Below are 14,028 nucleotides of genomic sequence, written 5' to 3' on the forward strand. Positions count from 1 at the left end.
GGCTGGGGCCATATCGAGCAAAGTCCAGCGCTAGTCCTGTGTGGTTGGTCTCTTCTTTGTTGTCCGGTCTTTGCGGCGCTACTCAACCAGATTTCACGGCTTCTTGAGCGCTCGAACAATGTGCGAAACGGCATATCGGGCCATTTATTCATTCACTACCGGGACTGGGGGTTCATCACTTTTCCTGAACAGTGTGGCATATTGTCTGGATATAAGCACTTGATAACTCGAGAATTCCTAGTGGTAGGTGATTTCACGTTCGGGGAATAAAGCTTTCACACGACATCTTTCTTGCTCGCAGAAAAGCAATATAATTGTCACAATCATTGAAGTTTTCGAGACGTGCCCAAAAGTGCCGTATGGTTGAAGAGGAAGAAAAATTTTATACGACAAATTATTTTTGTTTCGGCGATTTTATAGGAGGGCAATACAATTACAATTATGTTAATTGGAAGCTGCAACGGTGTTCTGAACATCTTTCCCTCTCGTCGTCTCTCTTGCGCAGGGAACTTTTGCTAAATACAAAGATTGAAACGGTACTTACGATTGCATCGAAATACATTCTAGACATTGCAAATGATGCAATTTTGTCCTTCAGTATAGAATACCACAGTGTCCCTTGGTAAAAATCACCTGCATTCAAAAACAGGGTGTTCTTTTGCTTACTCTTGATTTCTTTCACCTGAAAAGGTAAGCAAAAAAGACAAAGTTCTATTATTGCTGAGGCTCGCTTGAACATACCAAAACAATGTGGCGTCAGTGTTAGCAGGCTGTTCCGTCAGCACTTCGGCCTGAGGCTTGCAGTCCATTAAAGGGGCCCTGAAAGGCGTTTTGAGCACACTAAATGAGCTAGCGCAATCGTTAGATTGGGTCGTCAACGTCATCTGTGCCAAGTATTACTCTTTTACCCGCAGCGGAAAGCTCACACTTTTGTTGCAAAGTTTGTCGCTGTTTTCTCACCCTTCCCTTCGTGTTTTTGGACGTCGCCATCTTCACATGTCTACATCATCGACTCCCAGATGTTTGTCATGAGATAGATATCCTGCTATTGGGTGGCTTTTTCACACACTTCCGGCAAAGAGATGAGTCGTCTGCTCAGCGTCGGCTCGCCGGATGATCTGCCAGTGGAGTGCGGGAGTGCTCGGACATTTTACGACAAACGAAACAAGTGTAAACAAACGCTTAACCGTTTGTATTGACTGCAACCCGGCCATATCATGACATGGATATTCTCTTACCTGAGTAAGATCCATAAAGAAAGCGTTGAAGCCCCGCGGCACTTCGTTCGTGCATTCGCAGAGAACACCCTGAGCCGAATGCTCTGGTTTGACGCATACATTTTATTCGACTTCAAAACAATCTAGAGATGCGTTTCGAACGAACACAACGTACCAACATGCGTTGCAAGCCTGGACTGCGATTGGCAGACGATGGGTTGCGTCCTCCTGCCCGTCGTAAATTCAGCGCTCACCTCGCGCGCGGTTTGCGGGGACGAACAGCAAGTCACTTAACTCTGGTGCCTAAGCCGAGATGGCTTTTAGCCACGCACACTGCACATACCCCATGCGAGGTTGAGTCGTACGTCGCTCGACAAAGATAATCCTGACCATGGGAAGCACTATCCACCCGCAGAAGCACAACGTCGCATTCCATCGCGAAACAAAGGCGTCCACAACACACACCATCGCCTCCTGTAATGCCAAACGCATCTTGCACTTCCCAATGGGATGGAGTGGTACGCCTGCAGTGCCCACATGTCGCGAGGTGGGGCCCCGAGCTGAACCGGGATCACGCAGCCGTAACTGACTTCTGGAGCGGTTTGTGCCTTGTTGCCAAGGCAACCGGTGTTTGAGATTGTCAAAGAAATGGCGCTCGCTCCAGCGCTTGAAAACTCAGAGCCGCGGCGGAGCATATTTTGCCAACGTTGCCCCTCTCCTCCACGCGTCGCCCCAAGCTGAACTGGTCACATGATTGAAGCGTTTTGTGCACGGGTTCTGTATCGGTTTAAAATGTCTTTTTCACATGCCGCCGGCAGGAATTACCACCGCCACAAAATAAGACCCGGCACCAGCGGGGCCACATCTGATACGGCGCTTTTTAGATAAACAGTGCGCGGTGCATGAAAGAGAACGAGCGCACGATCCTCCCCGTGCGGCTGCGAGTTCGCCGCCGATAAAAAGTCACGTGCCGCCGATAGCAACTGCAGCAACGTACACCGCGAAAGGGCAAGTCCAGGCCACCGCACACATGCGGCCAGATTTTTCGTTCGCTTTTCCAGCCTTGAGCGGAGTGCAGGATTCGTGGTGTCAACAAAGCTTGCCCGTAGTAGACGGCAGTCTGAGGACAGCAATAGTGGATGTACGTCGCCGCTGAGGAGCGCAGCATCATGGGAGGGAAGGCTCGCGCGCCATCAACAGCGAAGATAAAGTTTAAAGGGGGAGGAAAGGCGGCGCGACGATAATGCGCGGTTTTTGATTTACGATTTCTCAGCTAATACTCATCGCTTTAAAAACATTCTTGCGGGAGGAGATTGCTGATACATTGCTTTATTTGTTTACATGTACATCCATGCATCGGCGGAAGGTATTTCCGGACCCCTTTAAGGATGAACTTCTACCTACGCGTAAACTTAGAAAACTGCCCATAGTAGAAGGTGTGTTGGTTTTCCCCATTACTTGTAAATCTTGAACTATTTTCCTTACTTGAGGAGTTCCCCGAGGTTCTCTTCTCGGCCTGCTTTTATTGCAGTTCAGGCAGTTCGTGTCAACGAAATGAGTTGTTAGAATACGTCATCGTCGAGGTTCTTTGGCGATGACTGGTAGAAATTAGAATACACACCTATAAATAGCGCACTAGATTCTGGACACTTGCAGAAAGATGTAACGTATAGTAGTACCATGGTAGCTTATCATTGTCCCAGAAGAACAAAATGCATGACAGCTGCATCTTACCAGCACTCACCTTCGGGGCAGAAACTTGGAAGCTCACTGAAAGGGTTCAACTTCAAATTCAGGACGACTCAGCGAGCAATCGTACGAAAGGTGATAAGTGTAACACTAAGGGACAAGACGATAGCGGAGTGGGTCAGGGAGCAAACGCGTGTTAACGACATGTAAGTAGAAATTAAGAAGAAAAAATGGACGTGAGCAGGCCATCTAGTGCGAAGGCAATATAACCGTTGGTCATTAAGGGTAACAGAGTGGATCCCGAGAAAAGGCAATCGTGGCAGGGGGCCACAGAAGATTATATGGGGAGATGACATCAAGAAGTTTGCCGGGATAAATCGGTCGCAGTTAGCACAGGACGAGGATAATTAGAGATCCAGGGGGGAGAGGCCTTTTCCCTGCCGTGGGCGGAGATAGGCTGATGTTGATGATGATTGTGTCATGGTATGCAGAATGGGAAGCCTCGTCGTTGGTCACTCGTTCAATGAAGCGTTCATATAAAGTGATCATTTATAGCACCAACACTCCAGTACCTATTCAGCCGGGAAATATAAATTCTCACAACCTTGAAAAGCGTGATTTAGGTGGGCTTTCTTTGTCTCAGGAAATATTTGCAGGGCTCTGGCTGTGCCAGGGACGGCACGTGTGCGGGTGAATAAGGAACTTCTGAGGCACTGGATGGTTCCTGTAGACATCGTAGCGGTTTGTGAATTCCGAAAAAAAAAACCGCAAGAAATTATATACTAACCAGAGATGAGGAGCTGAGTAAGGTCACGCGCAAGGTAAATACAAAGAAATCAAAGCCAAAATAACAAAAGTAACCGACAGGCAGCTCTTCATCACGCTTGAAGAAATATTTGGGAGCCGCATCAATTCAGTTTCTTTGTATGACTTGGGGCTGATCCTAAAGGCGAGAAGTAAATCAGGCGTGAAGGTAGTGATGCATGGTGATACATTTATTGATGCATTTGGGAACAACATCTGAATAATGAAAGGTGGATTCTGTGTGCTGTAAAATTGATGCGCTAAACCCAAACCCATTATGCCTTTTACGCATGTTGTTGAACGGTGAGGTTTTATCCCGCACAATACAAGAGAGCACATCAGGCCAAGGAGAGATGACAAGCAATATCATAGTGTGAGATTATAAACTACTTATGATCGCCATGAGTCATTGAAAAATGATCCTAGGGTGCGACACGTCACACATGGAATTCACCAAAAGAAAGTGTAGTTGAGTAGACGATATGAAGCGGAATAATGGCGCGAACCGTGTTTGTGAAGCGATTCTTTATATTTTTGTTCTCATATGAGCGCGTCAAAATCCCTCACACCCAGGTGGACCGTAATACAGGTAAAACGGTAGCAAACCACCAAATATGAGCAAATAATTGTGCGTCGTATTTTATAAAGTAGGTCCCCAGCCACAACTGACGAATGACGTTCGGATAGATTATAAAACATCGAACGTACGTTGTTATTGATAACAGCGAGCCGTGGGACTATTTTATTATGATTGGCATCAATTCTTATGGGAATGTTTGCATCTTAAGCTAAAGACTATTTTTGATCTACCCCAGCCCCGGTATGTCACATTTCGCTCTACGGACGCCTGGTGGTTCCACCATTCCAGGTTGGTTCAATTTGCCCGCAGGCAAAAATTGTTATTTATTTTCTACAGAAGCAGGGGGATGCCGTCGCCGTTCTTGTTGCACAAAATAGACCACCAAATGCGACCTAAGTCTAAGCGCGAACAAAGGGGTGATTCGCTCACCAAAAAATTTTAAGCACCCTGAATGTATTCCCTGGCAGGCACACCACAATAAAGTTCATTGTCTGTCTGTCTGACACTGCATGTATGTATGTATGTATGTATGTATGTATGTATGTATGTATGTATGTATGTATGCATGTATGCATGTACGTATGTATGTATGTATATATGCATGTATGCATGTATGCATGTATGTATGTATGTATGTATGTATGTATGTATGTATGTATGTATGTATGTATGTATGTATGTATGTATGCATGTATGCATGTATGTATGTATGTATGTATGTATGTATGTATGTATGTATGTATGTATGTATGTATGTATGTATGTATGCATGCATGCATGCCTGTAGGTATACATGTATGGATACATGCATGTATGTATGTACATGTGTATGAATGCTTGTGTGCATGTAGGTATGCGTGTGTAAACTCACACTGAAAAAGGGTGTTGTAGCTTCTCCTGAACACTTTACGGACCGCGGAAAAATCGTCTGTTTGTAGGAGCTCCAGGAAATACTTTTTCTTGCCACAGAAAATGACTGATGCTGAAGTGTAAGAAAGACACATAATGATAGAGGAACAATAGGGTATTCCAACAGTAATAATTTCAAACAATAAATTTATTGCAAATTTTATTTAAAAAATGTCAAACAAAAAGTAACAAAACGAAAAAAAAAGATGGTGACAACATCAATGCCAGAGCATGAGTCCTCAGGGTAGGGCTCTGGGTCCTTGACCAGCGGTACCTTCCGCGATATATTTGGTGCCCATCCACGTTGGAAATCGCTCTTCGGAGCATCACCCACATGTTTTCGCCGATCGATCGCCTTTGGAAAACCCGTAGCGTCATTAGGAGCATCACGCGAGCTCTCACCCAACTGAATGACCTGCTGCAGCAGCCTTCTCCTGACGCGGCAACCCTGAGCTCCCACTTAGATTATATTGTACAGCAAGACGTTGAGATCACTGCGCTCAAAAGGGAGATCGCTGGGGCAACGGACAATGACGCGCGTGAGCAAGAGCTCGAAGAAGTGGCATAGTACCACCGCAATGTCTCGCACTTCGTCTTTCGGGCACGTTTTCTGCTTTCTGCCCAGCCGAATGCGTCCTTAGTCGGTGAAAGCGGGGGAGCAATTGCTCCAGCCCCTGATCCACGGGTACGTCAGAACGCCTCGCGCCTGCGTCACGGCATCGGATAGTCACCCATCCGAAACATCAGAGTCCAGCGTTCTAGGGAAATCTACGCGAGTGGCAAGCTTTCTAGGATCACTACAGCGTGACCATTTATGACAGCCTAGTGCTTCCGAAAGTAGAGAATTTCACATATCTGTTGATGTAATTGGTCGGCGATGCCACGAAAAGTATCGAGGGAGATTGATTGATTGTAGGGTTTAACGCGCCGACGCAACGCAGGCGGTGAGGCGCGCCGTAGTGGAGGGCTCCGGATTAATTTTGACCACCTGGGGATCTTTAACGTGCGCCGAAATCTCGTACACACGGACGTTTTTGCTTTTCGCCTCCATCAGAAAAGCGGCCGCCGTGGCCGGGAATCGAACCAGCGACCTCGTGCTCAGCAGCGCAACGCCTTAGCCGCTGAGCCACCGCGGCGGGTGCATCGAGGGAGTCCGGCTTGCGGAATCGAACTACGACGTTGCGGTGAGCACCCTTGTTTAACGCTTTGGCCGTCCAGAATTGTTCATTATCGAGCATATACGCCAACTTCTGGCATTTAAACCGATATGTAGCTCGACTGATATCGAGAGGCTCCGCGAGTTTTACGGCAAGGTACATTTCCACGTCAGCGCCCTGAAAGCTATGGGAGTTGCCCGAGAAAAATATGCCGTGGTTGTTAACTGTGTGCTGCTGCGATACCTGCCCGATGACATAACCTTGATCTGCCGGCAGAGGGCGAAGGAATTGAGCGAAAGTAAATCCGCGGCCGAATGCGCGATGAGCCAAGGAAAAACATGCCAGGTTAAGAAGTTACCGGAATTCTTGAGAATACAAATTTAGATTAGTGAGGGAGGAAGGCAAGGGCAGCCTCTATCAACCCAAACTCGTCGATCCGTCCAGAACGTCGACCTCAATCCCCCAAGACAATCGGCGACACCCTTCCCTCGGTGTTGTCCCTGATTGCAGAGTATGAGTCCTCAGCTACACCGGCGTGTCCGTTGTGAGACAGCCGCGGTCGTAAGGTGGTGGACTGTCGGGTCAACCTGTCGGCGGCCAAGAAGAGGACGCGCCTGCGCAATCCTCGATGCTGCATCTGGTGCGGCAGACGCAACCATAAGGCTCGTCAGTGCAGAGCGTCGCGCAATCTGACGTGCAGTACCTGCAACTGGAGTCACCTCACCGTGCTGTGTGACGGGCTCCACCCAGCTGACCACACCATGCCCAGATCGATGCCGCAGGTACAAGCAGGAGAAGGTGCACCTCCCACTGTGCTCACGGCTTCGAGCGGACACTCCGGGGAAACGTCTGTATTACTGCAGACAGGCCGAGCTTGTGCAGAGGGTGCACGGCGACGCCTCATAGTGCGAGGCTTCTTGATACCGGCTGCAAACGGACGTTAATTCGTCAGGGCATCATCATCATGAGCCTGTTTGTTCCCACTGCAGGGCGAAAACCTCTCCCAAAGACTTCCAGTCACGCCTATCGAGTGTCCGCTGAGTTCATGCTTTTCTCCCAAATTTTCGTAGCTGATCTCGCCAACGAGTTCTTGGCCGACCACTTGATAGGATGTGTCTAAATCCTTCAAATGAACTGTGGTCAGCACAGAAAAGCTATCGTTAAGCTGCCGGCGAATGGAGGTGACGCCACGAGGACAAGCTCGGGGAAATTCAAACACGGTTAAGAATTTGGAGGTTCCTAAGACCAGTCCGCAACTCGACAGCATGACAGTCAGTATCGTCAATGAAATGCAGTACGACCTCGCCGATGCCTTCCAGCCGAATACAAAGAAGGAGGATGAAATCAGCATACTAATTGGTTCGGAAGCGTACTGGAAGAGATCTCACAGCTGCAGAAACATCACTAGGTTGGACGATTCACGAGACAATCTAATATTCGGCTTGTAGATTTAATAGCACACACGACGGCATTTGGACTTCGACGCATTCATTATGTGGTGGCGGAGCAGCTGTTCAAGTCCATCGGGCGAAAATGAATTGCCTAATGCCCACCCGACCACTCGTCAGGAACGCAGTGCCAAATACGAAGTAGTTAAAGACGTCACGATGGCGAAACAGGCGGAAGGAACGGATAGTTCTAGCCAGCAGACACAGAAGCAGGAACTTGCCGAGTATACCAACTACTCAATCCGGATCATGGAAAAGGGAATTGAAAAACACCCCTTAAAACGCCACCCGTGCACGTCAAGAAAAGCTATAGCCATTTACGTAGAGTTGGTGCAAACGTAAAGCGCCTAAGAAGAGTTGGAGAGCAACTGCGGCTAAGGAGCCAACGAAAGGACGCAAGAAAAATCTATCCGCCGAAATGGCCCCGAGAGGATATACATACATCCAGGGTTCCGGCACCGAACCCGAGCGCAGTATCAAAAGAGGGGACCGCAGAGCCATGCTCGAGACTGGTCAGTTCTGGGAGTCTAGCCAAAAGGGAGACGAAAAGAAAAGGTACGCCGCATGCGTGTTCAGCAAGCCGTAAGAGTGCGCGTACGGAGAACAGCAAGAAACGTAGCTTGGGCTGCACCAGCGAAGGAAACCAATAAGCCCGTAAGCGGTTTCTCAAAGCAAACCTAGACCAACCTAGCGCGCGCACAGGCACTTGTTTCAGCGAAGCCGAAACATCAGTTTTCGGGTGGCTGCAGGAAAGCTGAAACGCTGGCATGCAACCGGTTATTTTTGGTAATTTTTTCCGGTAACGCTTTATACGGCGGAACTAAAAGCCTAAACAGCTCTGCTGTTAGAATAAGCAAAGCGGGACTCTGGGAGGAATTGGAGCGCGCGTGATGTGGCGATACGCCCTGGAGAGTCGGGAGGCGGAAGGACAAGCCTGGGCCTGAGATGTTGCAGGTGCAAAACTTGTGGTTGTTGACAGGAGAACGAGACCTGGCGATTAAGTGACAGTGCGGTGGACGACCACTACCTCGACGTCACGGACGACGTTTTGTACGCGTGTCATGTTTTTTTCCAGCAAAATGTAGTTACCTTCCTCCACAAAGACTATGGTGAACCGAACGTGAGCAACCCTCACTGAGGTGCCGGGAGTTCAATGCCATGATTGCCGATGGGAAAGCGGAGCGCGCGAGTGCTTCGGTGGCCTTTTGCAGTTACGGGAAGATTGTGGTCGGGATCTGTGGATCCACACGGCACTGCCTGTTCTGAGGCAATTCGGGCTGAGTAGCGCGATTTTGTTAGTTCGTTTCACACGTTGAGGATTCTGGGAACTGAAGGGGACATTGGAGCGTGCATCAGGAGCAGACATCGGCTGTTCAGTTGTAAGGACAGGTGCGTGCCGCTGAAGATGTGCGAGTGCGCTATCAATGATGGAGGGTGATGCCAAGCACCCGCTTAGTAAAGTATCAGTGCTGTTTGGTGGAACAAAGCAGACGACGGGACTAAGCAGGAAACACATTACATAGACGCTGCATGCATGCATATTGTCACGTCATGTCGTGCTGCACGCGGCCGGACAAGAATAACAAAGCAATAAAATGATGCCTCGTTGAGAACAGCGCGCAATCTGGCACGACACATTCCGAGGAAGAATACGGGCACGTGGCGTCAGAGAGAGAACTGCGTGGCAGCGGCGCTAGTTCGCTCGTTCCTACAGAGGCACAAGATCGCCTTTTAATAAATCTTATATTTGTCATTTTAACCGCTAGTATAGTCCCCTTGAGTCTGTGCCTCACTGCAATATGCGTTGCATGTCTTCCGAATCAGTCAGACAAGTTAATGGAGATCACTGGAGATAAAAAAAACCCGCACAGAAATGGTTCTCCAGGAGTGGTAACCAATGACTAACAAACATTGGGTCACCTGTGGTGGGGTGATATACCTTCAAGCCGTGACCCTCAAATCACTAGTTTATTTACCAGTGACCCACTCGTGACCTACGCATTTTTTGCACGTTGCTCACCGCAGGCCCATGTCACCCATATGAGGTCTAGGTAAGACGGTAGCTGGATGGAGAGGGGGTGAGGGGATGCAGAGAGTGAGAGTGATAGAGAGAACAGAAGAGACAAGTTTTGAGAAACGGGAGCAGTGGGATAAGGATGAGGAGAGGAGGATGGTTTGGACAGAGAGAGGATGCGCAGGCGGTGTAAGAGGAGGATAAGAAGAGGTGTGGGGGGAGGAAAGAAGATGTACGCGGGGAAGAAGGAAGTTGCAACATCGAGGGGGAATATGACATGGGAATGGGATGGCAGGTAGAGTGAGGGAGGCACGCAGGAGAGAGAAAAAAGTAGATACCGAGTGGATACAGACGAGGAAAAAGATTAAGATAGTACGTGGCAGGCGCCGCAGGAACGCAATTTTCCGGCTAGCTCTTTTCCGCCAAGGAAGCACCACGCGGATGATTTTGTACTAAAAGTTCCCAGGTCCGATGGCGCACTTGGGATTTTCGGAGGTGCTTTTCGGGCGTGACAGCAAGTTCTCAGGAGGCCGTGCATGGTGTGGATACATGTGGGATCGCTTTTTACATTCGAAAAAATCTTGATTGAGGTTGTTTGAGTATAATTCGTGTCGTCCGACAAGGAGCACATGAACTGCGAGAAATGTGGCTGCACACGCATAGTTCTTAACAGGCAACGTTTTGAACATGACTCTTTCTGTTTGCATCTTTGTATTGCTTGCACCTAGTTCCCATGGAGTGATGTTTGAGCAGGCAAACGCTGAAAGAGAAAAATAAAATGGATCCCTTGAAAGGTACATGAAGGCTATCGTAACCTCTATTTCCAGGAAACAATCCATCGTCAGAGAAAAATAACGTTAAAATAATTGATAGGTAACATTTACAATACAACAGGTAAATTTCACGCCGCTTCCTATCAGTACAGATTCCTTGCTAGAGTGGGGACAACTAGAAGAAATGCACAATATGACTGAGTATTCAATGTGCTAAGGGCAACCGCCAGACTCGTGTGTAAAGCTACGTTTCAGGAACACAGAAGAAAAATTTCGCACTCACCTTATGGGCTATTCTTGCGACTCCCCCGAAACACTTGGATCGGTCACGCAAGAAGTCAGGACACTGATTGCCTCGCTTGTCGCTCTCGAGGATACGCGAGTGAATGTCATTGGTGTGCAGAATGGTAAGTTGGAGGGAGGAAGCACCATAGTTGTCTTTTGGATAAGCACCGACATATTCCACATGCGCCACGAAACATATAGCAGGGAGGAAGACCAGGCCATGCATAGTTTCTGCACACTGGAAAAAAATATGCACAAAACCCGGCCTGTTTTCCTGCCAACTCCTTCGCTGAGTTATAGTTTTCTCCAGTTTTGACAGAGAGGCAATGTTCTCGAACAATAGGCCTCAAGAAACCCAACTTGAGGGCCCACGTGGAAGCTGCGTTTCCAGAGACGATTCGTCATGTCACCGCTGGACAGCAATTGTACTTTCAAATTCGCCTCCCATATCCGCTCTGGGTTTGCCGCACTGACCTCGAGCAGTATATTTGCCACTGTCAGGCCTGTAGTAAGCGGGTCAGACTCCTCTTAAGATTTGTATGCACAGGTGGTCGCACCAGTAGCGACTTCCCGGAACCACGTTCGAACTTAATTTGCCTTGCTGCCTTCTGGAATACTTGGAGAACGGTATTGGCCCAATCTTTAGTTCGTGAATTCGGTGTACCTTTTATGGCAAAAGCCGCATGAGAAACGTTTTCCCCAGCAGCTATAGATGTGCGAGAGCACTGTATGCAGGGGGGCTTATCAGCTAAGCAGAAACAAAAACATTTTTTCAGGGTTTTATAATGTGCCTCAGCGCCACGTTGCGCCACGTTGATGCGCCACGTTGTACAGCACAAATCAACATAAAGTGTCCTATCTCAAATAATAATAATAAACAAAACCAACTCCAGGTATGCGAAAAGATTCATGGAAAACAATCACTCACACATGCTTACGAGCTGTATTTCTTGTTATGCGCCGAAAATGTTTTCTAAGAAAATCAGTTGCACTTTGAAGTTTCTGGAGTGAAATCGCTAGTTTTCAGGTCAGAGCCAAGATCGTCTGACTTTCTCAGTGTCTGAAAGAATGGCGCATAATACCCTGGCATGCTGCCGACATTAACCGATTGTCGCTAACGTTATGACGAATGACTTGCGGGTGCGTGTCTCTTTTATACTTTTGCTTTGACTCAATCCTTAGATGGTTGTTTAACTTAACTAAAATTAACTCACCTGGCATCAGCGTGAAGCTTCAACCGGGGCTAGGTTTTTGGATGAGTTTGTGTTGTCATTTCCCGGGACAAAATCCTAATGGGAACTGTTTGTATATGAGGAAGTTCTGCTTTCTTTGACGAAAAATAGGTACCCACTCTATTGTCACCTCAACATTAGCATAGCTGTAAATAAGAAATCAAATGCAGAGATTGCGATGAGTGACGCGAAAAAAATTACTCAATAAGTTCAGAAAGTAAGTATATGTGAGTGGCAGCGACGCGCGAAAAAAATTACGAGGCCAGCTGGAGTGGTGACAGCGACAGGCCATCGCCGTCGCTTGCGTTTTGCCGGCCAGAAGCAGTCCACAAGCGAAACGACGACATTGACGGAGGGCATTGCGGGAAGTATATGAGCTTTTTATCGCTGTGAATCGCGGTACAAAATGCTAACGGCTATGTCGCTGTTGTTGCTGCAATGGTAAAAAAAATTCTGAATGGAAACCAGAAGGTGAAGGAGCTGATGGTCGTTCACAATGTAAAAAATTTAACGTAGCTGTCACATTCACCCAAGTCACCTCAGTATATGCTTACGGCTAATGTGGAAGCTTGGTCTAGTCGCTGAAGCATGATGGGATAAAAACAGTGGAAAAGATATGGTTTCGAAGAGAACTTGCGCTTAGTACTCTCCCAGAGGCGGGAACCGGAAAATAAAACGTACCCTTTCACAAGCAGACTGCGCCGTTTTCCCGTGAAAGTGTACGTTTTTTTCTGTGTCCGTCGCTGTGGGAGTACCAAGCGCAACTTCACTTCAAAGGCATGTTAATCCAAGTAGCCCGTCATCAAGATTTGCAGAAAAATAGGGACTAGAGAGGCAGACACAGCAGAACTGTGGGGTCTCGCTCTCGCCTCTCCGCCTTTTGCGCTGTTTGTACTCCATCAAGGTCAGAACGTAATTGTGTAATTTTACAAATAAGTTGCGAACTTTGTTTATTTCACGTTTTTCTTGGAGGCGGAACTGAGGCCAAAATGTTTGGGTGCCTTCTGGTCGCTTCAGTAGAGCGTTACATTGCCGGTTACGTGACAAACTGCTCACGTTTCTGATGCAAACTGTTTCCATCTTGTGCTCATTTGTTGCCACTGTGTGCGAGGGAGTACCATCACGTAAAAAATTCCGCTGCTGCGCTCAAATGTCCGGCACCAGAGAAGAGTAATCGTGCGTAATTGTTAAAGGGAAAAGCCTAAGACCCTATGTTTTATGAAAGGCGTGAGGTAAAAAAGGCGATGTGAAGTACACCGAACCACAGAGACAACGAAACCACAAGCCGGTGACCGCGCACCTGGAGAGGAACCCAGCAGCTTCGGAGGAGGGCTTTGAGAACGGGCAAATGGAAGACGTAGTTCCACAGGAAGGTAGGCCACTGCCGCACGCTCAATACGAACCGCCTTGAGAGTACAAGGCACCGGCAAGGACCAAGTGGTGGCTCTTGGAAATGGCGAGTAAGCGGAAAGAGCTCCGGAGGGTGGTGTCCAGGGACCTGTCTGGTCAAGTGGTGACGGGCGCGGCCGCAGTGTTTAAGAGAAAGTTCAACATCGGGTCAACAGAATGTCCAAGTAGGCTTTTGCATTCACGTATTTTACCTATTAATGCCCCCTGTTGCAGATATTCAACGCGCAGTTTGTCCCCAAAAATGGCGTGTTTGTCAAGATTCTGGTAAACAGTTGACGCTACTCTCGGAATTATTAATTTCTCAATCTCGGACGCTCAAAATTTCACCACAAGGGGCAGCGTTGAGTGCAGAGCACTGTTTACCAAATTGCGACCCCCTTGTCCGCAGTATGGTGCCTACAAGTGCCTTCCCGCGGGAAGCTCCGCTGATCAGGAATGTTCATTTTTGAAATAACTAATAAAATGTTTCAGACAGGGACCCCATGCTGCCAAGCTGTAGAGCAAACATGT

At 48.0% G+C, this 14,028-nt stretch overlaps 1 protein-coding gene across 2 annotated transcripts in view; it reads right to left on the bottom strand.

The window, feature by feature from the left end:
• LOC144138682 (protein 5NUC-like) overlaps nt 1-11,209 on the bottom strand; it is a 47,411-nt gene extending 36,202 nt beyond the window's left edge. The window contains exons 1-2 of one of the 2 annotated variants that reach the window (XM_077671083.1): nt 10,875-11,209; nt 545-682 (exon numbers count right to left, since the gene is read on the bottom strand). In XM_077671083.1, coding sequence (XP_077527209.1) covers nt 545-682; nt 10,875-11,102 — 366 coding nt within the window. In that variant the 5' untranslated portion in view covers nt 11,103-11,209. The remainder of the gene's footprint in view (nt 1-544; nt 683-10,874) is intronic. The other variant, XM_077671082.1, reaches the window with a different exon arrangement.
• Between the last annotated feature and the right edge of the window lie 2,819 nt (nt 11,210-14,028).

The sequence above is a fragment of the Haemaphysalis longicornis genome, unplaced genomic scaffold (genome assembly GCF_048455015.1).
Source record: "Haemaphysalis longicornis isolate Haplotype H1 unplaced genomic scaffold, Haemaphysalis longicornis Haplotype H1 scaffold_5, whole genome shotgun sequence".
NCBI lineage: Eukaryota > Metazoa > Arthropoda > Arachnida > Ixodida > Ixodidae > Haemaphysalis > Haemaphysalis longicornis.